Source organism: Myotis myotis, unplaced genomic scaffold (assembly GCF_014108235.1).
Source record: "Myotis myotis isolate mMyoMyo1 unplaced genomic scaffold, mMyoMyo1.p scaffold_m19_p_4, whole genome shotgun sequence".
Lineage (NCBI taxonomy): Eukaryota > Metazoa > Chordata > Mammalia > Chiroptera > Vespertilionidae > Myotis > Myotis myotis.
Window position 1 is genome coordinate 4,092,610 of NW_023416346.1, and position 24,200 is coordinate 4,116,809.

The 24,200-nt window shown below is 40.8% G+C and overlaps 2 protein-coding genes across 2 annotated transcripts in view; one reads left to right on the forward strand and one right to left on the reverse strand.

Annotated features, from left to right (window-relative positions):
* Positions 1-24,200, reverse strand: part of EFHC2 (EF-hand domain containing 2) — a 156,183-nt gene that overhangs the window by 11,484 nt on the left and 120,499 nt on the right. Inside the window, exons 12-13 of the mRNA XM_036305029.1 lie at positions 11,958-12,155; positions 9,872-9,964 (exon numbers count right to left, since the gene is read on the reverse strand). Of these exons, the coding sequence (XP_036160922.1) occupies positions 9,872-9,964; positions 11,958-12,155 (291 nt within the window). The remainder of the gene's footprint in view (positions 1-9,871; positions 9,965-11,957; positions 12,156-24,200) is intronic.
* On the forward strand, positions 351-722 carry LOC118653981 (sperm acrosome membrane-associated protein 4-like). Its single transcript, XM_036305030.1, has one exon. The coding sequence runs from the start codon at positions 351-353 to the stop codon at positions 720-722; it is 372 nt and encodes a 123-aa protein (XP_036160923.1).

Below are 24,200 nucleotides of genomic sequence, written 5' to 3' on the forward strand. Positions count from 1 at the left end.
AAGTAAGCTGGTCAACCTGCCCTTCAGATTGTGACACCCCTCCCCCACCATGACCTCACCCCCAGAGTGGCCAGTGGAACCCTGAGGGGTCTGTGAGGTCACCCCATTCCGCTCCACAAGTACTCTCATCGGGCAGCAGCCACTGGCTGGTTTCTGTCCCTGGGAGGCTTCTGGGACCCTGAGACTCAGGAACTGTGGTCAGAAAGACACTCCTGAGAGGGACACAGAGCAGTGGGAATCAAGGACACTCCAAGTGCTGAGCCTGGGAGGCCAGAACCAGGTGGGACAGTCTTGTGGGTGTGTGGAGTTTCATTCAGCAGTTCCAGGAGGCCCAGTGTCACCAGGCCACCATGGTCCGTGGCTGGCTATTGCTCCTGGTGGTGGCTCTGCCCCAAGTCGCAACAGGTGCCAAGGAGTGCATCTTCTGTGATCTGACCGACTCCTCGAACTGCGCCGGCATCCCCATGACCTGTGGCGACGACGAGGAGTGCTTCATGGGCCAAGGAACAGCCCCCGGCCTCAGCCCCGTCATCAACAAAGGATGCATGGAAACCACCTCATGCGGCAATGAGGAGGCTGTTACCTACGAGGGCGCCACCTACAGCCTCATCTCCACCTGCTGCGATGGTGAACTGTGTAACAGGGCCCCCATCCCCGAAGGCAGCCTGAAGGCGGGGGCCACCACTGGCCTGGCACTGGGCGTGCAGCTGCTGCTTCACTGACTGTGACCAGCATGGAGGGCAGGGCATGGGACTGGTCTTGGGGCTCCCTTGCTCCTTGTACTCGCTGTCTCTCCCCCTCCCTCTTTCCCCACTGAATGGCCAGAGGCCTTAGACAAAAAATAAAAAATAAAAAAAGATATACAGTGCGTTTTTTCCCCATAGGAATGACAGTGTAACAAACTTTAGAAATAAGTAATACTATAAGCATAAGTGATGGATGTGGACAACAGGGGGTGAGGGTGAGGGCAGGATTGGGGGGAATGAGGGGACATTGGGGGGATGACACATTGGTAATATCTTAATAAAGGGGAAAAAGTAAAAAAATAAAAATAAAAAATAAAAATAAAATAAAAAATAAATAATTATAAAAAAAGAAATAAGTAATACTGTCAACAATAAAAAATAAACATCTACTTTTAAAAAATAAAGCTACTAGTAATAATCTAAAAAAAAATAATGGACAGTTTCTCAGAACCAAAGTACAGAGTCTCGAGACACAGTGAATCTATATATATAGCCAGACAAAGACACACATACATACACCATACAGCCCCATCCAGAACATCAGGAATAAGGAGAAGATCCTAAGAGCATCCAGAAAAAACAATAATGGGAACAAATATTATGTCAAATTCTCAAGGATCATAGCAGGAAGTTAGTAGTAGTATCTAAAAATGAAAAATACAGAAATAGCTGTATGTGCATGCTATTTAAATGTCTGCAGAAACAGCTACAAGGACTGAAAGTGGTTGCTCCTTGTGAATGGGGTGGGGAGGGATGCAGTTGGAAACTTCTATTGTTGGAATAACTTTTTAGATTGATTTTTATTATTTTTTTACTAAGAATAGGTATCAGTTTGATATAAGTAAAAATTTTAAAAGTGTAAAAAGTAGATGAGAGACCTTGAAACATGCTTTTCAAGATAGAAACTCATACAGGTCAGACTTGGAAAGGAAGGAGCACAAGTTGGGAACATGATGAGTAATTATTCTGGCTCTTCTTTCCTGTTCCAAAATTCTGCACATAGCTTCCTCCATGGACCACTGATATAGTGAGATTTTTCATGCCCTTATTTGTTATTATAATATACTACAGGCCGGGTGAACAGATTTGTGGACTGGTGGGGTCCCTCAGCATGGCCTGCAGGAATCGGGCCGAAACCAGCAGTCCGACACTGCCTGCCACTTCTGCCTGGAGCTCCTGCCTGCTGTTCCTGCTCATCCCGGCCCCACTGTCCCTGCCGCCATCGCTCGGTAGTCTCTCTGCCGCTCCACTGCGACGGCCAGCCGTGAGCCCTGCAGTCTGGCACCCGTCGGTCAGCTGAGTGGCACTCCCCCTGTGGGAGCACACTGACCACCAGGGGGCAGCTCCTGCATTGAGCGTTTGCCCCCTGGTGGTCAGTGCACATCATAGCAACCGGTCAAAGGGTTGCTTAGGCTTTTATATAGGGTGTCCCAAAATTCACGCAAGATTTGAATTTTGCGTGAGCATTAGCAACAACAACAACAAAAAATAAAAGCCTAATTTTACTTGGTTTATTGAATCATATTCTAATATCTGTTGCCCTTTGATTTCAATCCCTTCAATTTTATAAGCATTACCAAGTACCAATGATGGCCCAGGAGTAGGGACAATGAAGACCAATGAAGACCACGGCTTTGTGTCTGTGCCAGCAAAGCTGTGGAGGCCACTTACCCGATGTGCTATTACACACACCCTATACTGTGTGTCCATACATAACCTTATACTGTATACTTTATGAATCAATAAAAAAATTTACAATTTTTAATTAAAAACCTGTGTTTTCTATCAAAATTACTAATTGCGTGAATTTTGGGATACCCTATATATATACTAGAGGCCCCGTACACAAAATTCATGCACTCAGGCATGGGTCCCTCAGCCCAGCCTGTATCCTCTCGCAGCCCAGGAGCCCTCAGGGGCTATCCGACTGATGGCTTAGGCCTGCTCCCTGCCACCGCCACTGCACTCGTCAGCCATGAGCCCAACTTCTGGCTGAGCGGCACTCCCCCTGTGGGAGTGCACTGACCAACAAGGGGCAGTTCCTGGGTCGAGCGTCTGCCCCCTGGTGGTCAATGCATGTCATAGAAACTGGTCATTCTGCCGTTCGGTCTATTTGCATATTGGCCTTTTATTATATAGGATAGATTCTATGTCTAATATATGTTACTAGAAGCCTGTTGCACGAAGATTCACACAATAGGCCTTCCTTCCTCTGGCTGCCACCACCAGTTTTCCTCCGGCACCCGGGACCCAGGCCTTTGGTCTGGCCACAGCAGAGAAGCCAAGCCTCGAGGCTAGGCTTTTCCCCTCCAGCCGCAGCGAAGCTTGGCTTCTCCCCTTGGCTGCAATGAGGTTTGGCTTCTCCACTGCAGCTGCAGTGGAGAAGCCAAGCCTCTTCAGTCTTCAGTCTTCACTTTGGCCTGAGCCTTCTGTCTTTGCTCCATGCCTGCATATGCAAATTAGCTGCCATCTTTGTTGGGCTAATTTGCATAGTCGCTCTGATTGGCTGGTGGGTGTACTGGAGTGACATCAATTTGCATGTTTCTCTTTTATTAGTGTAGATTATTAGATGACTGTGTGAGAGAGAAGACTAGGCTACAAAGGGAAGCTCCAGCTATAAAAATAGTCCAGGATGGAGGAGAAGGAGACGAGGTGAAGCAGTTCAGAGATGGAGAAAGGCTCAACTATTAGGAGAGTGAGAACAACTAGGTCAGTGCCTACATTCAACCCTGAGTATTATCTCTCTATCACCCATCATGGAATCCTCCCTGCCTTGTGACTACAGGCCATCATTCACCAAATCCTACCCATCCTTTCAAATTATGAATTGTATACTAGCACATGCTATACTTCTGACCACGAATGTTAAGATCCCGATTCTCCACCTGAGTCCCCTACTTTGTTCCTTTTCAAATATTTGGCTCTAAGACTCATTCATGGTCAAAGGATAATGATTTGCCACTCTAGAGGAAATTCTTTGGAAAAAACAATTTCAAAGAAGAACTTTCTATGACAACATTGTTGAAATCAGTGCACAGAGTTCCAGGGTAACTGCCCTAAAGGGCAGCACTAACTCTTGTTTTTAAGTGTTCTTATGCTTGTTAAAAGTCAGACTCCAGACTTTAAATTCCCAGTTCACAGCACTAAAGTGTTTTCCTAAAATCTCCATAAATTCTTCTTTCCCTTTGATATTTGAGCAAGCCACCACTTCCTTCCCTGAACAAACTAAGGGACATGTTTGTGGAAGAAGAGGGAGAGGAGGCAATTTATCTGGATCCTCTCTAGAAAATAATGACCCCCAAGCATGATTCCCAATGCCTCACTAGGTGGGAGTTCTTAGAAGTGACTCTAATGTGTCATTTGATGGCTCTTCTTGCTCCCCCTCCCAAACATGATGAATGGCTTGAAAACTGTAGAATCCATCCATCTACTTGTCATGGGGAATAATGCTGATCTACTTGATTTCCACCATCTGTGAAGAGAAAACGTACAGCAGTAGCTGTATTTTGCTGAAGACTAATATGGGTTCCCCTCTGCTGCAAAGACCATCATATGACTTACAGTAATGGGCTAGCTTCATGACTAGGAAAAGGAGGGCAATGAAGACGCACTTTAGACTCAATTGTGTTTGGTTTCCGTTCATTATCCAGAAAACCCAGAGGTGTTCACTGAAGCACCTGGTGAGATTCTTAAAAACCTGAAACTTGAAAAAAAAATTGGAGCTCTGGGCAACTGTGCCAACAAACATGTAGAGTTGGAAAACTGGCATTGCCCAAGTTGTCAATGAGTAACTCTGGTTGTCTCAAATAGCCAGGCCTCTACATTTCAATTGTGATCCCAGCACAGATCACCTCAGTGAGGCAGGTCACAGCTGCCAAGTACAGACTGTACACACGATCAATGTTCTGTTGGTCCACACAGTTTTGAATATTTAAAAATTTCTTAAAGTACAAATCACCTTATATTTGAAAAGATAGAAAGCAGAGAGGGAGAGACGTGGAAGGGAGGGTGGGAGGGAGGGAGAGAGAGAGAGAGAGAGAGAGAGCCTTCTCTGTGAAAATTTCCCAGTGTACCAAACACTGCAACAATAGCTGCTACATGGCTCAACCCTTGCCCCTCAGCTTTCCTGCCAGGTATTGTTGGTGAAATCACTTGAGCCTAAACCATGCCTCTGGAAGGGGACAGAGGGTGAGGCTGGGTAGAGTATAATGAGATAATTGTAAAGCCCTGTTAACTTTTTCCATTTTAAATGATATTTCTGGATGAGGCAGCAGCTCTCTTGGGAGGCCAATTCGAAGGCATTCCATGGAGCACAAAGCCAGCTGTAAAAGACTAGCTTGGGGTAGAGTTGCTGGGGAAAGAGCTGCACTTGAATTTCCAACTATTCCAAGTCTTGATCCACAATTAGGAAAGGAGGCTACCTCTTTACTCCCTAGTCCCACAAGGAACACAAAATTGAATGACTTCAGAATACTCGCTACTTGTTATGGTTTGAGAACCAGAATTTCTTGTTAGTACTGAGGAAATATTAATATATAAATGAAGGCTCAGAGGGGTTGACTCAATTTACGAAGTTCACATGGGAAGGAGGCAGTACAGTTGTACTTCAGATTCAGGTCTGGTAGAAATGAAGCTGTTTTTGCCCCTTGCCCAACACACTGGCATAGGACAAGTTCCTAAGGCTGCTAAGATGAATGGGACATAGTCCTTATCCCTAGGAGCTCAGATAGGAACAAAGATTTGGGTATCTTAGGGAGTTGTTATTCCATTAGAGATTCATCTTAACCTGAAGCATGCTCTTTCATTGAGAGAGCCTCCTTATACCTCAATATTTCCATTTATGAAATGAGGAATCATACCTGCCATCAACTAAAATGCTCTTCTTAATATGCTCAAGGATTTACAAAATATTCTAGGGCTCTTGGCACTATGTCAATACTGAGTGCTACTCCTGTTATTAATGGGTAATAGGTACCACTACATAGATATTTAAGTCTGATGCTCTGTGCATTAGTAAAATGACTTCATTTGGTAAGTAAGGTGACCTCATATCACCTACCACAGCACAAACTGATGGGGGCTGGGGTATCCGGATGTGGAAATATTTTGAAGTCCTGATTCCAGCTTGAGTTTTGCTAATAAGGAAAATGTCCAATAAAGAACAAGAAAAAAATGGAAATAGAGTAGAGGAAAATCTTAGTACCAAAACACAGGGTCAGGAGAAACACATGGGTAATGATCACTGAGTAAAAGAAACATCCAAACCATTAGCCATATTGTTTTTGGTCTCCTGATATGAATTCAGAGCTATACAGCTGTTCAACAGCTGCCCAGTTCTATCTCAAGGCAGGTAAAACTGCCCCTGGACAGAGTGGGCATTGAAACAAATCAACAAACTCCACGGCTGCCTCCCACGGGAGACTGTAGACGTCAGAGGGGCTCTGGCTAGCGTGCCACAGGAGGGCTATGCAGAAGGAGAGTCTGGTCAAGGCTCTGGAAAGCCCTGTGGAGTCTATGGGGAACAATAAGAATGCAGAATATAAATGTAGGCTGAAGGCTGATGGGCCCGTTAGGAATTAGGGCAGCCTTTGAAAGGAATCTGTGGAGATGATGCAAAACACCAAGCATGTGACCCAAATCATGGCAGGGCATATTGGAGGGAGAGGGGAATGAGAATGAGACATTTTCTAATCTGATTAGTCTGAAGTTTCTCCTGAGTGTCGAGAAGGGTCACTGCACAATTAGAGGCAAAGTTAGACTGAACATGGTTGGCTTAGTGGCTCAGAGGGATGACCTCCTTGAAGCGAAGCTGGGCTCAGAGGCAGATGTGTTCTGAGACTGGGAGGACCTCGAAGTGAGTTGTAGAATAGTCTCCCTGCCTTTAATGTCAAATTGTAAAGGCAAAGACAAAACAGTCTGCTGAGAGAATGAGAGGATGATGACTTGGTGGCCCCAGTATTGGATAAGAAACATGTAGGTCCTCCAGAGGTCAGGCTCCCACATTCTGGACTTCCCAGGATAACTCATCCTTGAGACCATCAAGAGAAAATCTAATAAACATCCACAGTTGCCTGACTACAAAATAGCTTGAAATGTGAAAGGCATTCATATCCAACTGTTAAAAACAAGACTTCCTCTATGTAAAAGTACATAGGTTTCTTCCAGTTCATTTCTAAGTCAGAGTGTGTGGTCTATGGATTCCAACTGAAACTACTCTCCTAGTTCCCAATCAATACTTAGACCCAGGGACAGTACTTTATGTATGTTATCTCAATTCATACTCAGAACCGCTGGGAAATAGGTATTGTTATCTCATTCTAGAGGTAAGGAATATGCTGTGCATGCAACAATACACTGTTTGCTTATAGGTGGTAAATCAAACAGGTTAGAAGTAGGTCTGCATCTGAATAGATCAAACATCAGTCACAAATTTTCATTACAAGGTGAGGGCCAAAAAGAGAAACATAAATAGTGTTGCGAGACTCCTTAGGACAGTGGTTCTCAACCTTCTGGCCCTTTAAATACAGTTCCTCCTGTTGTGACCCAATCATAAAATTATTTTCGTTGCTGCTTCATCACTGTAATGTTGCTACTGTTATGAATCGTCATGTAAATATCTGATGTGCAGGATGGTCTTAGGCGACCCCTGTGAAAGGGTCGTTCGACCGCCAAAGGGGTCGCGACCCACAGGTTGAGAACCGCTGCCTTAGGAGGAGATAATCACTGTCAGCCAAGCAATCTGGGAGGGCTTCATAGATGTGGTACTACTTGAAAAGAGTTTTAAAGGAAAAGCAAGCTTTCAGCAAGTGAAAAAAAATGGAATTTACTCTATACTGAAAAAAATAGTAAGAAAAAAAGGCAAATAAAAGTGGGAAGGCAGGAGGTATCCATGTGAAATGCTAACTGGCCCATTTGGCTTGACCAGTGGGAATGGGAAGGGAGTTTTGGGAATGTGTTAACTGTGAAGAACCCTGACTCCTAGATCTGCTTACCTCATCTCAGGGTTTTTACACCAGGATGACCTAGTTATTCTTCACCCTGCTGCTAGCAAGTATAAGCAGATAGAGCAGATGTACAAAACAACCCCCTATCAATCTAATGCACACCCACACCCAAGTGGATTGGCCCTTTTATTTATTTTTTTAATCCTCACCCAAAAATATGTTTCTTTAATTGATTTTGGAGAGAATAAGAGAGGGGGAGATGGGAGGCATTAATATGAGAAAGAAACATCGATCTGTTGCCTTCCATATGCATCCTGACCAGGGCTCAAACTGCATTGTGGGCATGTGCCTTGAAAGGTAATCGAACCTACCACCTTTCAGTGTATGAGACGATGCCCCAACACCGGTCAGGACTGGCCCTCTTCTTGATCCCCCTTCTGATACCTTGGATCCTAGTTCTCCCACATGGGATTAAGTTTTATCTGTTCTTTCCATTTCTCCTTTTGTCTCAGATGAGGACTCCCTACTCCGGACCCTGCTTGAGAACAATGCTCCAAATGACAACCCTAAGCTCCATGATGGAGAAAAAGAGGTCAAAGCTAAGGACTTTGGTCTTTCTTTGAGATGGTACAGAAGGTTTGTGAGTAGAAGAATTGCATTATGATATTTTTACTCTAAGGTACTTAGCTGCTGTATGTAAAGATAGATTTTAAAATTAAGATCAACCAAAGGACTTATATGCAAGCATATAAGCCTAACCAATGGACACAGACAACAGGCGGGGGGGGGGGGAGGTTGAGGGCATCAGCAGAGGGAGGGGATAGGGGGTAACATGGGGATAAGGACACATATGTAATAACTTAATCAATAAAAAATTAAAAATAATTAAAAAATAAAATTAAGAGATTAGTGGAAGAAAGAACAACGTGTAAACCCTGAAAAAGTCAAGAAGAAATGTGGGTCCGAATAAGAGTGAAAATAGTGGGAATGGAGATGAGAGAGTGAGAAGCAGCAGGAAGGAGATAGAACTGTCAATATATTCTAATCTACTGGCTATTTAGACAATAATTCAAAATGGTTAGAAGTAGGGGGTATGCATTTGAAAGGTCCAGGAGTTAAGTCACAGATCTTATTCTAGACCAGTGATGGCAAACCTATGACACGCGTGTCAGAGGTGACACGCGAACTCATTTTTTTGGTTGATTTTTCTTTGTTAAATGGCATTTAAATATATAAAATAAATATCAAAAATATAAGTCTTTGTTTTACTATGGTTGCAAATATTAAAAAATTTCTTATATGTGACACAGCACCAGAGTTAAGTTAGGGTTTTTCAAAATGCGGACACGCTGAGCTCAAAAGTTAGGTTCTACAGGATAAATGATTTGTTTTATAAAGCAGTTCACCATGCTTTTCTTTTGTGACATTAGAATCTCTATGCTTTACATCTGGTGCTCTAGCAAGATAGAGCCCTGTTCTAATAACACCATGTCCTCTTATGGCATGTCCTTACCCATCAAGAACTACTGCTTTGAAAAATATGCCCTGAATTTTACATCTAATACCCTCATAACCAATGAAGTTGTGCATTTTCATTTTGCCCCACAACCTATGTATATGCGAGTGTGTCTTAATGGTAAGAAGATAAAATAATCCTATATAATAAAAGCCCAGCGACCGAATGGCGGAACGACCAGAACAACCAGTCGAGCAGTCGCTATGATGTGCACTGACCACCAGGGGGCAGACGCTCAATGCAGGAGCTGCCCCCTGATGGTCAGTGCGCTCGGACAGTGGGAGCACCTCTCAGTTGACCGGGATGAGCGGCACTCCCACAGTGGGAGCAGCTGCTCAGAGGGCAGGTCCACAGCCACTCAGCTGACCTGCTGGCCGGGATGAGCAGCTACTCCTGCTGCGGGCTGATCCCCGCAGGCCACTCCCCCCACCAGTGCATGAATCCCGTGCACCAGGCCTTTAGTAATTCATAATAGGCTCTCTAACATTTAAATCATAATTAACTTTTCCTTTTGTAGTAGTTAAAATGGAGGTGTGTCATCAATAATATAATCAAAATAGTCAAGGGTAAATCAAAGGTAATGAAAGGTAAATGGAAAATCAGGAATAGTCCCCTAAAGAAAAGCATGAAGGATAATTCCCATGAAGGATGCAGATCTTACTTACTTGGACACTAAGGAGTGTATAAGTTCATTACTCAAAGGCAACCTGGCGGACTTGCATAGTGTTTCGATGAATTTGCTGGGCAATTTCGTTTTACTAGATTAAAACAAAATAAATGAATAAGGGGGAGAGATCAACCAAGAGACTTATAAGCAAGCATATAGGCCTAACCAATGGACACAGACAACAGGAGGGTGAGGGCATGAGTGGTGGGGGGGGGGGGGGTAGGCGGTAACATGGGGATAAGGACACATATGTAATAACTTAATCAATAAAAATTTAAAAAAATGAGCTTATATATACTTTGGGTCTTTCAAGTAACAATTGCATGCTATAGGGGAAAAAATACATTGTATTCTAAAAATGTACACATGGAAATAAGTATGAAAATTGATATTGGAATTCACAGTAAGGAAAAACAGTCATATTGTATTTCATCAACTTTTTCCATTTTAGAACTCATCAGATTCTGTCCTTACAAAGGTCTTTCCATCAAGATTCAGATTGTTGATTGGTGATAGTAGCCTATTAAAGCTGCAGCCACGAGTGTTGCTCTAAGTAATCGATCTGCATTCTTGACCACCAGTCAAAAATGGTCCTGATATTTGAAAACATCTCTTAATTTGACAGGTATCTAGAGCCTCCAACACAAGTGGAGGGTGTTTTCCTACTCTTTGCCTTGGACCCACACCTTACAACCTGGAAGCCCCAGCAGGGGCCTTAACATTCACCTCAATTTTGTCACATATTTTCTCCAGAGCAGCCCAACAGTAATTTTCCCCAGCCTGCTGGGGACACAGAAATCCTTGTCAAATGTTCTCACTCAGCCAATGTTCTTCCAGGCAACAGGCAAAATTATGACAAAATTTATGTCTAGAATCAAAACTTGTTAGACCTGAAAAAATCTCAAAGATGTCTAACCAAGCAGCTCCATTATTCTGAAGGAGGGCCACACTTTTCACCCTGGGGAAGGAGTAGCACCAAGGTGGAAGGCAGGGCCAGAGTTATGCACAGCTCAGGCCACACATCCTCTGAGAGTCTCAAGGAAACTTACAATTCAAGGAAAAATACAATTTTTATAAAAACTCAATGAGGCCGAAACCGGTTTGGCTCAGTGGATACAGCATCAGCCTGCAGACTGAAAGGTCCCAGGTTCGATTCCAGTCAAGGGCATGTACCTTGATTGCGGGCACAGCCCCAGTAGGAGATGTGCAGGAGGCAGCTGATCAATGTTTCTCTCTCATCGATGTTTCTAACTCTCTATCCCTCTCCCTTCCTCTCTGTAAAAAATCAATAAAACATATTTTTAAAAAAACTCAATGAGGATATATTACGGATTAGGAAAAAATCATGTTCATTATTAAGATGAACTTTAGGATCTTCAAAGTTATAGGGTGTGCAGCTGGCTACTTGGGTGCAGACTTCAGGGTTGGGGACTGAGGGAAGGGTTCATTAGGAAGAGTGATTGCAATGGTGTGTAATAACAAAATTAGAAGCTAGAGTTAGAACTAAGATTTTATAACGCCAGATAAATACCCACACACACTCTCTATCAGGTCTGTGGGTAAGATGAATACCAAAACATATTTAGGTGGGGCTCCAGTTGTTAATAACAATGACTTAATAAAGCTTAATACAAACATGATAAATGTACTAGAAATAGGTTATGCTGAACTTCATTATTTTCAAGAAAAAAATAATTTCAAAGAAATTCTTTTAAAAGTTGACTTGCAAGTTTCCTATTCTGTATATTACAAAAGTCTTGTTTATAAATCCCAGTTATCTCTAAAATAACGTAAGAAGAAATCTCAGGATTAAACCTTCTAACATCTTAATTTGCTACATTTCAGTTGAAAGCTTCTAGAAATCAATTAAAACGAAATGCAAAGGAGCATTCTATTCTTTTGAAGTATCACTATAAAATATTTTCACCCAGATACTCTCCCAAAATGATTTAAGGTGGCTTTGCTGAACAGTAGAATATGATGAGATGTCAATTTCTTTTTTCCCCAGTTGATAAAATATAAATTTCTTCAGTCGTCAGGTTCACAGAAACTTACATTACATATTAGAATCAATAAAAGCTTACTTTTCTTGATCTACGTATTGACAGTAATTAATGAGTTTGTCAAAATCCTCAAAAAAAATTTTCCTGAACTGTTCATGAGCCATTGAAAGTAGGGTAGCCTCATTGGGACACGGTTTTTCAGGCACTCCATAATGACGTACAATGGTTATAAATTCTTGCTCTATGAGTCTCCCAGCAGTTATATCCATCAGTACGTTTCTGTAAAGAAAATGGAAAAACACTCATGAAGTTATATCTAAGAATATTTTCCTTCACTTTCTATTAAAAATACCCAAATTTCATTTCACAAACTTTTACCAACTGAATAGAGGACAGGTGATTATGTTTCTTTAATTTAATTTCTCTACTTATGAATGGCAAGAAGGTACCAGTGCTAGAATAGAAAACTGTAAGCACTATAGATTTAATAAAATGGTATTTTTCCCAGAGGCAAACTTCTACCTGATAATAGCCTACAACCAGGAAGTAAAATTTTAAAGTCCTTGAATGGTCAAAAAACCTATCACTAAATGCATGATTTCATTAAAATGCCTATTAATCTTACTTTACACAAAATAGTAACAGACTTGGAATTTTGGTTTCCCAGGGTATGAAATGTATAAATCAGTAAATGAAAAAGATGTTTTGGAGATGGGGGAAAGCTTAAGCACATTTCTGTAGTAAAAAGTAAAAACTGACATACCCTGCCAGTGAGAAAAAAAAAAGAAAAAAAAAGTGAAAAGAACCCAGCCAGCATGGCTCAGTGGTTGAAGGTTGACCTATGAACCAGGAGGTCATGGTTCAATTCCCGGTCAGGGCATATGCCCGGGTTGTGGCTCAATCCCAGAGGGGGGTGTGCAGGAGGCAGCCGATCAACGATTCTCTCTCATGATTGATGTTTCTGTCTCTCCCTCTCCCTTCTTTTCTGAAATCAATAAAAATATAATTTTTTTAAAAAATGAAAAGAGCTGTGTAAGGGTACAGTTGTCTGAGTCTTTAGAAGGCAAATGGCATTGAGATTATTGGGCAGAGCTTAAAAAATGCAACAACATAATAATGATGCAGATTCAAAGCCTGACAAATGGGCTGAATTGTTTTTCTCTATATGAAACCTATAAACCATGCAGAATGCATTAGAAAGAGTTACATCAAAATCGTTAAAATGCAACTGTTATGGCAGGTCAATGAATAAACTTTCATCATCTAGAAAATTTACTTGCTGGAAATAATTCAGTTCCCTAGAATACCAAATAAATGAAGGAATAAAAGATTTTATATGCTCTTCTGCTGTAGACTGGTCTTTCAGAATAATGGCTTTCAGTTCTTTTATGTATTTCTTGTCATTATCACTATTATTTAAGAACTAGAGGCCTGTTGCACAAAGAGATTCATGTAATAGGCCTTCCCTTCTCCTGGCTGCCAGCACCGGTTTTCCTCCGGCACCCGGGACCCAGGCCTTCACCCCGGCCGGAGCCGCCTTACATCCTCCGTCTTTGCGGCCCCAGCTGGAGCCTCCTTCCGTCTTCCGTCTTCGTCTTCGTGGCTCCGGTTTGCCTTCAGTCTTCGCTCCGCTGCTTAGAGCCTACATATGCAAATTAACCACCATCTTTGTTGGTGGTTAATTTGCATATCACGCTGCTTAGCCAATGGGAGGCATAGCGAAGGTATGGTCAATTACCCTGTTTGTCTATTATTAGATAGCATTCTGGATTCTCCTGGCCAAGAATTTCCTTAGAGTGTAGGAAAGCCCACAGTTATGATGTTCACCTATCTCAAGGAACTGCATTTCACCTACATTCACTTCTCAGGGTTTCTGGGGGTTTTCTTTTGTCAAATAAAATATAAGGCCAAATTCAATCAAGAAGGCTTCATAACTGCAGCAAGTTAGTTTAGGTCAGTGGTCTGCAAACTGCAGCTCACGAGCCACATGCAGCTCTTTGGCCCCTTGAGTGTGGCTCTTCCTAAGCCTTAGGAGTACCCTAATTAAGTTAATAACAACGTACCTACCTATCTAGTTTAAGTTTAAAAAATTTGGCTCTCAAAAGAAATTTCAGTCGTTGTACTGTTGGTATTTGGCTCTGTTGACTAATGAGTTTGCTGACCACTGGTTAGGTCAATCAATCAGCAATCTTGGCTAGGGGCTCACTGTGTGTAAAATACTGTAAAGTTACTTTGGCATCTGAAATTTTCAGAGTCTATAATCAAATAGGGCTTCCCAAACATACAGATGAGCTCTCACAACCACAAACTGGGAGGGCCAATTGAAGAACTGAGTAATAGTAAGAAATCTTGCCATTCATTCATTCAGGTCCTGTGCTACCAAGTACTTTTGACATGGGTCATCTCATCTGGACTAGAAGGTAGGTACTACTATTTTCTTCACTTTACAGATGAGAACACTGAGGCACAGAAATGTTGTTTTAAGCCCAGTGTTGCAGAAGCCAGAATGTGAACCCTTGCCATCTGGCTCCAAAGCCCATGCTCCTGCTATGTCCCCTTCTGTTGTGACGCAGAAGACAAAATGACCAGATGGAATAGGGCTCAGTCAGGGAAAGATTCTTAAGGCAGTGGGTTTGGAGATAATTTTTCCAGACCTGTATTCCCTTTACCATGCATGATCTCTGCTTTGAGGGCTATAACTGACCAGCATAAATAAAGGAAAATTTCAGAAACCCTGAGTCACCAACCATCTCTGACTGTTAAGTGGCCACGAAGTAACCACTCCCAGGAAATCCCCTGGCTCATTTAGAACATTGGTCATGGAATAATCAGTCATGACATGTACATAAAATAAACACTATGCAACCATGAAAAGTGTGTTGTTTATTGGTATTTACTGGTATGAAAGATGCCCATGCTATGTTGATAAATGTAGTATGATCCCAATGAAACTAAAGATAGTGGTACATATATATTCATAGGAGAAAAGACTTGGAAGGATACATGCCATGACATCTACAGCATTATTGCTGATTGCTGGTAGATAAATGGATGGATAGATGATATATAGCTGACAGATAGATAGATGATTGATAGATAGATAGATAGATAGATAGATAGATAGATAGATAGATAGATAGGGATATCAATAGATATAGTACAATTTTTCTGAATTTTTATAATAAACAAATATTACTTTCATGATCAGAGAAAAAACACTTGAAAGCTTTTTCCTTTTGAGGGTAGAAAATGGTGTGAAGAAGTGGCACACACCCAAGGACCAGGGAAAAGATGTACAGTGGGGCCTTGCCTTACGAGTTTAATTCGTTCTGAGACCGAGCTCATTAAGGAGCTCGTTAACTCAAATTACTCTGTCAACTCAATGCAAAAAATCGGCCGAGAGACAGCTGGTATCTCAAAAAACTCGTTGGTCGGGACACTTGTAAGTCAAGGCCCCACTGTATGCGGCAATAACAAGAAACTTTCCACACACCTTTAACTAAACTTATTCTAGCACCACCAGGCTGTAAAAGTTTATTTTTCTTTTCATTGGATAAACTGAAATTATCCTGGCTTTACTGCAGTTAAAATTTATATCTGCTGGGTTTCTGTATGCTTAGGTTTTAAATGGTTCAGTATCCCATGACTTTCCATGGTTTTATGTGAGAATTTCAAACAAGCTCTCGCAGACTTAAAAGTGTTCTTAGTCACTTGGCAGGTCACTGAACCAGCGATCCCAATCAAAAAGTACAAGTCTTGTTTTGCAGGACTCAAGAGGCTGCCACCACGCCCCCTGAGTTTGCCACTACCCCTTCTTTAGGATTCACCCCACCCTGTCAATCTTTAATGGGCCTCACCACAAAATAGGAACCTTATCAAAAGGTGCACACTCCATTTTTTTTGTTGTGGTAAAATACACATAATATAAAATTTACCATTAGTGACATTTAGTACACTCACAATGTTGCACAATCACCACCTCTATCTACTTCCAAAACATTTCATCACCCCAAAGATGTCATTCCATTTGCCTCCTCGCCAATAGTTCTCTGCCCACCTGGCAACCACTAAATGGAATTATACAGTATGGTCGTTCCTGTTTGACTTTTCTTACTTAGAATAGTGTGGGTTTTTTTATGTTCATCCATGTTGTAGCATGTGTCAGTACATTCCTCTATGGCTGAATAATATTCCATTGTATGAATGTACCACACTTTGCTTATCCATTCATGTAAGCAAATGGACATATGGGTTATTTCCACATTTTGGCTATTATGAATAGTGCTGCTCTGAACATTCATGTACAAATTTTTGTTTAAATATCTGTTTTCAACATATATGCAGGAGTTGAATTGCTGGGTCATATAGCAATTCTATGTGTAACCTATTGAAGACCTGCCAACTTGTTTTCTTCATACTCCATTTTTACTTAGCAGCAACTACAAAAATAAAACCAACTTCCATTACATATAGCCCTTCCTCATCTAAACCTTCAGAGTGAACCTGAAATAAGGTCTGAAATAAGATCTTGGTACTTCCTGCCCAATCATTTAAGGGAAATAAAAATGCATTTTAAAAAGTATCTGTAACCCTAACTGGTTTGGCTCAGTGGATAGACTCTATCCAATAGAGCGTCAGCCGGAGGACTGAAGGGTCCTGGGTTCAACTCTGGTCAAAGGCACATGCCTGGGTTGTGGGCTCGAACTCCAGTGTGGGAAATGCAGGAGGCGGCTGATCAATGATTCTCTCTCATCATTGATGTTTCTATCTCTCTTTCCCTCTCCCTTCCTCTCTGAAATCAATTTTTAAAAAGCAGCTGTAATTGTATTGACTGGTGTTCTGTGATTACTATTGTTAATCTTAAAGATTCAAATGGCAAGTCATCTTCACCTTTACTCAACATTGCACTACAGATCATCACAATATTTTTTAGTTAATCTTATAAAGGACACTACCATGATTTTCTCTGTTTTTGTTATTAAAGTCATAAGACTCCAAAAACCAATGCCAAACTGCTCTAGGACATTGAGGTAACTGCAAAATTTTGAAACATGAAATGCACCAGTTTTACGAGACATAATTCCATTAAAGTAACCCAGTCAAGTAATGGTAAATTGAAACTACATTTTAAAGTTCTGAATCTCAGGATATTTTCTTACATATTGAATTGTTAAAGTTTAAGCAATGTCTTTCAAACAAACTAAAAAAAATAATTTTGATGTAAACAATATCTCAAGAGTGGAAGCCTTGGGGTCTAAAGCTTATAAGAAAATCTTGTTGAGTCTAAATTAAACCAAGTCATAGTTTTGATACAATTTGGTAGGATCCTTTATCATTTCCTTCAATATGATATTCATAAAAGAAAATGTATTTCATGTCCTTTAATCAAAAGCCGGGCACGCCTACTCACATCCTATACTCCCTCGGGCTTTCTCTTACATTCGTCAGCTTAAGCTGCCCATACAGAGCAGACAACCATGCCTTCCCATCACTTTCATCCCACTCTGGCATACTGTTGGACTAATGTGTTGCCAGATGGCAGACCGTGGTAGAGGTAACTGGTAGAATATGTATGTTGAGGAAGGAAAAATAGAAAGCTACATCAAAGTGGGGCCAATACAAATGTCTAACCAAACAGATTTTGCTCATCATAGTTCAAAACCATCTATAAAGCTCTTCAATCTCGTCGGAGAAAAGCCCATATGGCCACCTAGGCTGGATATTCCCCACCTCTAGAGAGTGCGTTTATAGACCGATGGTATAAATCAGGGGTCCTCAAACTACAGCCCGCGGGCCACATGCAAATACAAATATTGTATTTGTTCCCGTTTTGTTTTTTTACTTCAAAATAAGATATGTGCAGTGTGCATAGGAATTTGTTCATAGTATTTTTTTAAACTATAGTCCGGCCCTCCAACGGTCTGAGGGACAGTGAACTGGCCCCCTGTTTAAAAAGTTTGAGGACCCCTGGTATAAATGCTGTCCTTTGGAGTTGTGTCACATGGTAGCCTCACCAGAGGAGCCAAGAAAATCCAAAGAAAAGGGGAAAAAGAGATCACTGCAGACTATAAGAAAATCATCTACTCCAGCCTATGTCACAAACCTGTCTGCAACTGGGAGGTAGTGTGATTTAGCGGTGAAAGTGTGAGCTTTTAAATTACACAGCCATGGTTTAAAATTCAAGCGACATGAATTCACTAATAAATGTGAACTCTGGTAAATTAACTCTTCTTTTGAGCCTCTGTTCCCTATCTGTGATGTTGGACAAGACAACCTGCCTCACAGAATTTTATTTCACCACAGAAGCCAGGATGATCCTGTTAAAATGTAAGTCAGATCATGCCATGTCTCTGTTCAAAGCCCTCTGAGGGCTTGCCATCTTTCTCGAAGTCTCAAGATGGCATACCAGACCCGACATGATATGTCTGTCATCTCTTCTGCTACCTCTTGGACCTTGTCCCGTCTCTTTCCCTCTGCGCCCACCATACTGCACTCCTTGTTCTTCCTCATACAAACCAGGCATGCTCCAACTTCAGGGTCTTATCACTTGCTGTTCCCTTTACCTGGAATGCTCTTTCTCAAGACAGTTACATAGTCTGCTCCTTCACCTCCAGTAGGGCATCTTCTTATTTGCTCAAGTATCACCTTCTCCTTGAGGGCTTTGCTGATCATCATTTTAAAAAGTGTTACCCCTTCCCCCTACAAGTCTGTCTTTTCCCAACCCCCGTCTCTGCATTCTTTTCTTCAATGGCATTCATCATTCTCCAACATAGTATAACATGTACTTTCTTATTTTGTTATCTACTTTATCTCCCCCCTATCTCCCCACCAACTAGAAGGTAAATTCCACAAAGGGTAGAGTTATTAATCTACTAGAGGCCCGTTGCATGAAGAGATTTGTGCAATAGGCCTTCCCTTCCCCTGGCTGCCGGCACCAGTTTTCCTCCAGCACCTGGGACCCAGGCCTTTGCTGCTTGGGCTGGAGCCTTCAGTCTTCGCTCCACTGCTTCACGCCTACATATGCAAATTAACAACCATCTTTGTTGGGTTAATTTGCATACTCTCCTGATTGGCTGGTGGGCATAGTGGAGGGATGGTCAATTTACATGTTTGTCTATTATTAGGTAAGATTTTGTTCACTGCTGAATCCCCAACACCTTAAATAGCCCCTGGCATACCGTAAGCCCTCTATATTAACTAGTTTGCTGAATACATAAAATGAGGGTTAAATTAGCAAGATATGAAAAGCATTTAGTGTAATACCTGGATTATCAACAGTCAATAAATAATAGCAGTTTTTATTATTCTCATCATTCCACAGTGGAGATTCAAGTTGTATTAAACTGGAAGCTATTTCTCTTAAGCAAGTTTACTTTGAAAAAATGTAAAATATTTTTGATGACTGAAATAATATAATTTATCAGCAGAATATAAAAGAAAAATGATGCACTTATTTTAAATAGTCATATTCAGGATTAAGTCTGAACTGAGAATGTAATAAACTCCAGGTGTGTCTTCCTTTATATAATGGGTAATATTTTAGAAGCTGCACAAATGCTTAAGTCTTAGATATCAAATGAGATGCCCACTTTTACTCTCTATTACATATAAAAATACTCTATCTTCATTTGGGTCATTTTTAATAGGCAATGGCACCTAAGACCTTAGTTTTAAATTCCTCTAATTTCTGTCAAGTTCTTAATGACAAGGAAGCACACTGAACCCTGAAATAAGTCCTTTGGAAACTAAAGAATCTTTTGGCAGTATAAATACTTACTGCCAAATCCATCTGCTTTGTAAATTGACTTTTTGATATATTTTTCTCGAAGAGAAGTACATCTGCATTGAAAATCATTGACCCTGTTTTCTTATTTCAAATAAATGTAAGCAGCTTCTAGATCTCTCTGTTACTGCTCTAATCTTCATTTCACATCAAATACTATGGCTTTTCCTGTTTTGACATGTAGTGGAATGTACATGGTAATTTTGATTTATTTAGTTTGAAATCCGGTATGTCTTGGTATACTCAACTTTGGGGCTATTTAAGTGTAGCCAAACAAAATGAGATTTTCTCATGCGGTTCAGAGAAACTGCTGTATGTTATTAAGAATATTCTGTGTAGAGAAACTCCTTAAAATGTTCATCTATAATTTTTCTACAATTTGGTACAATGTGCACTTAATCAAGCTAAGACAACAGCGGTGTGTTTTTTAATCATGTCAAGATTTTTGGTAACAGCGAATGATGGTGCTTAACTTGCAATGTGGGCAGAAAGGAATGAATATTCATTACATTGACAAGCAAAATTATTCATTTCCTACCACCTTCTTTTTCATTAATACCCATCCTGTGTTCAAAGATTACTTGTCTCCAAGAAAACGTCACTTGTTTGGATTTCTGTTTTTAACTCTTTCTCAGTGGTTGCCAGATGTTTTAGAGGCCATACTACAAGGGAGGGGAGGGCGAGCCCATATAAGCCCACAGATATATATTGAAATTAAATAGGCTGAACACAAGACCAGGCCTGTGCCCTCTGGGTGCTTACAACCAACTTGCTAAACTCAAAACTTACTCATATAAAAACATATCCAAAAATATGTATAATTAGATTCTTGATTCTTTCTAAACACACACTTGAAAATATAAAATTTATCCGCTTTACTCCATCATAAAAAGAACACATGTCTAATTATATAGAATTAGTGTATCAAAGAAACAAAAGGAAAACCACATACACTCCCACCAAGCAAATACAACCAAGTAAACATTCTGGTATACTTCTTTGCAGTCTCTTTTCTATGAATGGGTATTTAATTGCCTTTTTTTCTTAATAGTTGTAAACATATTTTATAGTCTTTTTTATATAACTAATAGATTTCATTTTATCACATATCCTTCTGAAACCAAAATGCTAAACTATACTTCTCTTATTGGATATTTCATGGGCTTTTTTCCAATTTTTATATAAATAATGTCACAGTGAATATCTTTATGCATAACCATTTGTCTGTATTTAAAATTATGTCCTTAGCTCTCCAAAAAGGACATACAGATGGCCAATAGACATATGAAAAGATGCTCAACCTCACTAACTATCAGAGAGATGCAAATTAAAACCACAAATGAGATGTCACCTCATACCTGTCAGAATGGCTACCATCAATAAGTCAACAAACAACAAGTGCTGGCAAGGATGTGGAGAAAAGGGAACCCTCGTGCACTGCTGGTGGGAATGCAGACTGGTACAACCACTGTGGAAAGCAGTATGGAGTTTCCTCAAAACCTAAAAATGGAACTGTCTTATGACCCAGTGATTCCACATCTGGGAATATATCCAAAGAAACCCGAATCACTAATCCAAAAGAATATAAACATCTCTATGTTCACTGCAGCATTATTTACAATAGCCAAGATTTGGAAGCAGTCCAAGTACCCATCAGTAGATGAGTAGGAAAAAAAAAAAAAAAAAAGGCTGTGGTAGCCTTGACCAGGTGGCTCAGTGGTTGGAGTGTTGTCCAGTACACCAAAAGGTTATGGGTTCAATCACTGGTCAGGGCACATACCCAGGTTATGAGTTTGATCCCAGACAGGACATCTATAGGAGACAGCCAATCAATGTTTCTCTTTCACATTGATAAGAGAGAAATAGACTAGATTCAACCCCCAACCCTCAATATCTGCGCCCTAAAGTTAATCGCAGACCAGAAGGAAAGTGAAGTCAACAAAGTAGAAAAAGGGCCGCAATAAGGCTAAGTCCAAAAGCTCAGTGATAGTACCCCTCATCCAGCCTGGCATGTATATACACATAGCAGGAAATCCAGGAAGGCCTCACAGCAGAGGTGGTAGTGGAGCAGACCTCGAAGATAAAAAACAATTTGCCACTCAGAGAAGTAGGGCAGGTAGGAGAAAGAGTTTGGGAGAAACGGAAGAAAGAGCCATATCCTCAGATACAAGGAGAGCAAGAGGATGGTACACCTGAGGAGCTATCCAAAGTATTCATAACAGGAGCTAACATTTATCAAGTGCTTAGTGCCATACATTGTTCTAACTGGTTCATATGCATGAACTCACTTAATCCTCATAATATTTTAAGTAGGAACTTTGATTATCCCCATTTAAAAATGAGGAGCTAAAGCCCAGAAAGGTTCCCTCAATTGCCCAAGGGCACACAGCTAATAAGTGGTAGAGCCAAGATTTGAACCCAGATGGTCAGGGCTCTTAGAATGACTAGAACATAGGGAAGTTAAACAAGAGATAAGTTAAGAGAACTAGTAGGTTAGCCCAGTGGTCGTCAAACTGCGGCCCCTTGAGTGTGGCTCTTCCACAAAATACCACGTGCGGGCGCGCACATACAGTGCGATTGAAACTTCGTGGCCACACTCAAGGGGCCAAAGAACCACATGTGGTTCGCGAGCCGCAGTTTGCCGACCACTGGGTTAGCCCAGTCATGAAAGGCACCCAAGTGGGCCATGTTCCAGCATCCAAATTTCCTTCTAACAGATGAAGAACTTGGAGCATGTCAAGCGAGGAAGAAATATTAACAGAATTGGATGCCAGAGCACTCAGGAAACAACGCAAGGGTAAATATGGAGTGAGGGCTGTTAGGGAAAAGCATGGAGCTGAGAAACATCAACTAGGATTTGATGTGTTTGGCCAAATATGGTCCCAGGTCTCTTGCTGCGTGCCTCAAGGACAGAGCCATCATGGAAGTTAGCTTGGGACAGCAGGGAGGATACCTTTACGACTGAGATGAGAAAGGAAGCATGCAAAGTTGTGGATGCAGGGCATTGGGTAAGGTTTGTATATTGTGATCTCTCTATTCTTTATTAATCTGGACATGAAGTTTTACGCTATGAGGTTAGGAGCTTAAGAGTGAGAAAGTTTCAAACATCCATTGTGGGGATTTGGAAAAGGTATAACTAAGCCTTGACCCATCCTTAACTGCTTCTTTAGTCTTAACTGCTCACTGATCCATCAATTGTCCAGCCTGTCATCAGCACCTTTTATTTCTTGGTCCCTATTGATCCTTTTCCTTCAGCTTATAGACAGATTTATGTCTCTTCCAACTGAAAACAGCAGCAAAATCCAGCCCTCAATCCACTGCTCAATTAAGTCACCCCAGTGGCATCCATCAAATTGGCAGACCCAGTCTCTCACAGCAGCCTTGTGACAGCAAAGAGCCACACTGTGGTGTTGGATAATGTTCTGACACTCTAGGGACAAAGTAAGTGTCCCTGGGGCTCCTGGACAACTAAGGGAGGAGGGGAAGGGAAGGGGCCTCAAGAAAAACATATTGATCATTCCTCAAGAGGAATTCCTGGTAATATGGCCCACGGGAGCTCACGAATTAAATGGGAAAGTAAAAGAGAGGGGATCAAATGCTGGCCTTGAGCAGGTGGAATGTGCCATAATGATTCTAGGGGTCATCAGAGAGTTCACATTTGGGGTCAAAACAGCTCCGAGGACTTTTTTCCCCCTGTCATCTTTTGTGTTTTTATATTGCTATTACCTTCTACTGTTACTTGTCTTTTGCAATAAAGACTATACTAGGTTTGCTTTTAGGTGCTGCAATTTTTTTTCTAAAAAAGAACACTATGCATTATACTTGTCTTTATTTTTTTTCTACTGATAATATGTTTTAAAATATAAAACAAATGCATCATGGCATGAATTCAAAAAGTATAAGTTATATAATGAATCTCCTCACCACCCCAATTTCTAGTCCCACTCTTCAGAATTTTTCCCCAGCTTTGTTGAGTTATAATGACAAATTGTAGATATTAAAGTGTATAACATGATGATTTGCTTCACATACACATTGTGAAAGAATGATTGGATTCTGCAATTCTATTTGGAATTCTATCTTGGTTGAGTTGAAATTGCCCTCAAATATGTTAAATTTATATCTGCCCAATTTTCAAAGGATGAAAGATAATTTTACTTTCAAGATAGAATATGAGGAATTTAGCCCTTACATTCCCCATTCTCTCTTTCTGAGTCTTGGCTATTTTATCTGTGGTATAAACCATGTCATCTTCCTTTTCAATTTTTCTAGCAATAGCATTCACCTCTTGAAATAGTGTTTTATCTTTGAATTTAGATGTATAAATGTATGTGTAAACTGTCTTAATGTTAAATGCTTTCCAATATTTTTAAATAGAAAATGACTCCCTTGAGTTAATTTTTATTTTCTCTTTATTCTCTGGAGTAATTTCATAAAATAATGTATTATTTTGAGTAATTTATTAAATAAACTATATTACATCTTGTCTTCTTGCAGATTTAAAAACATTTTCTACTGTTCCCATGCACAAAAACAACTTG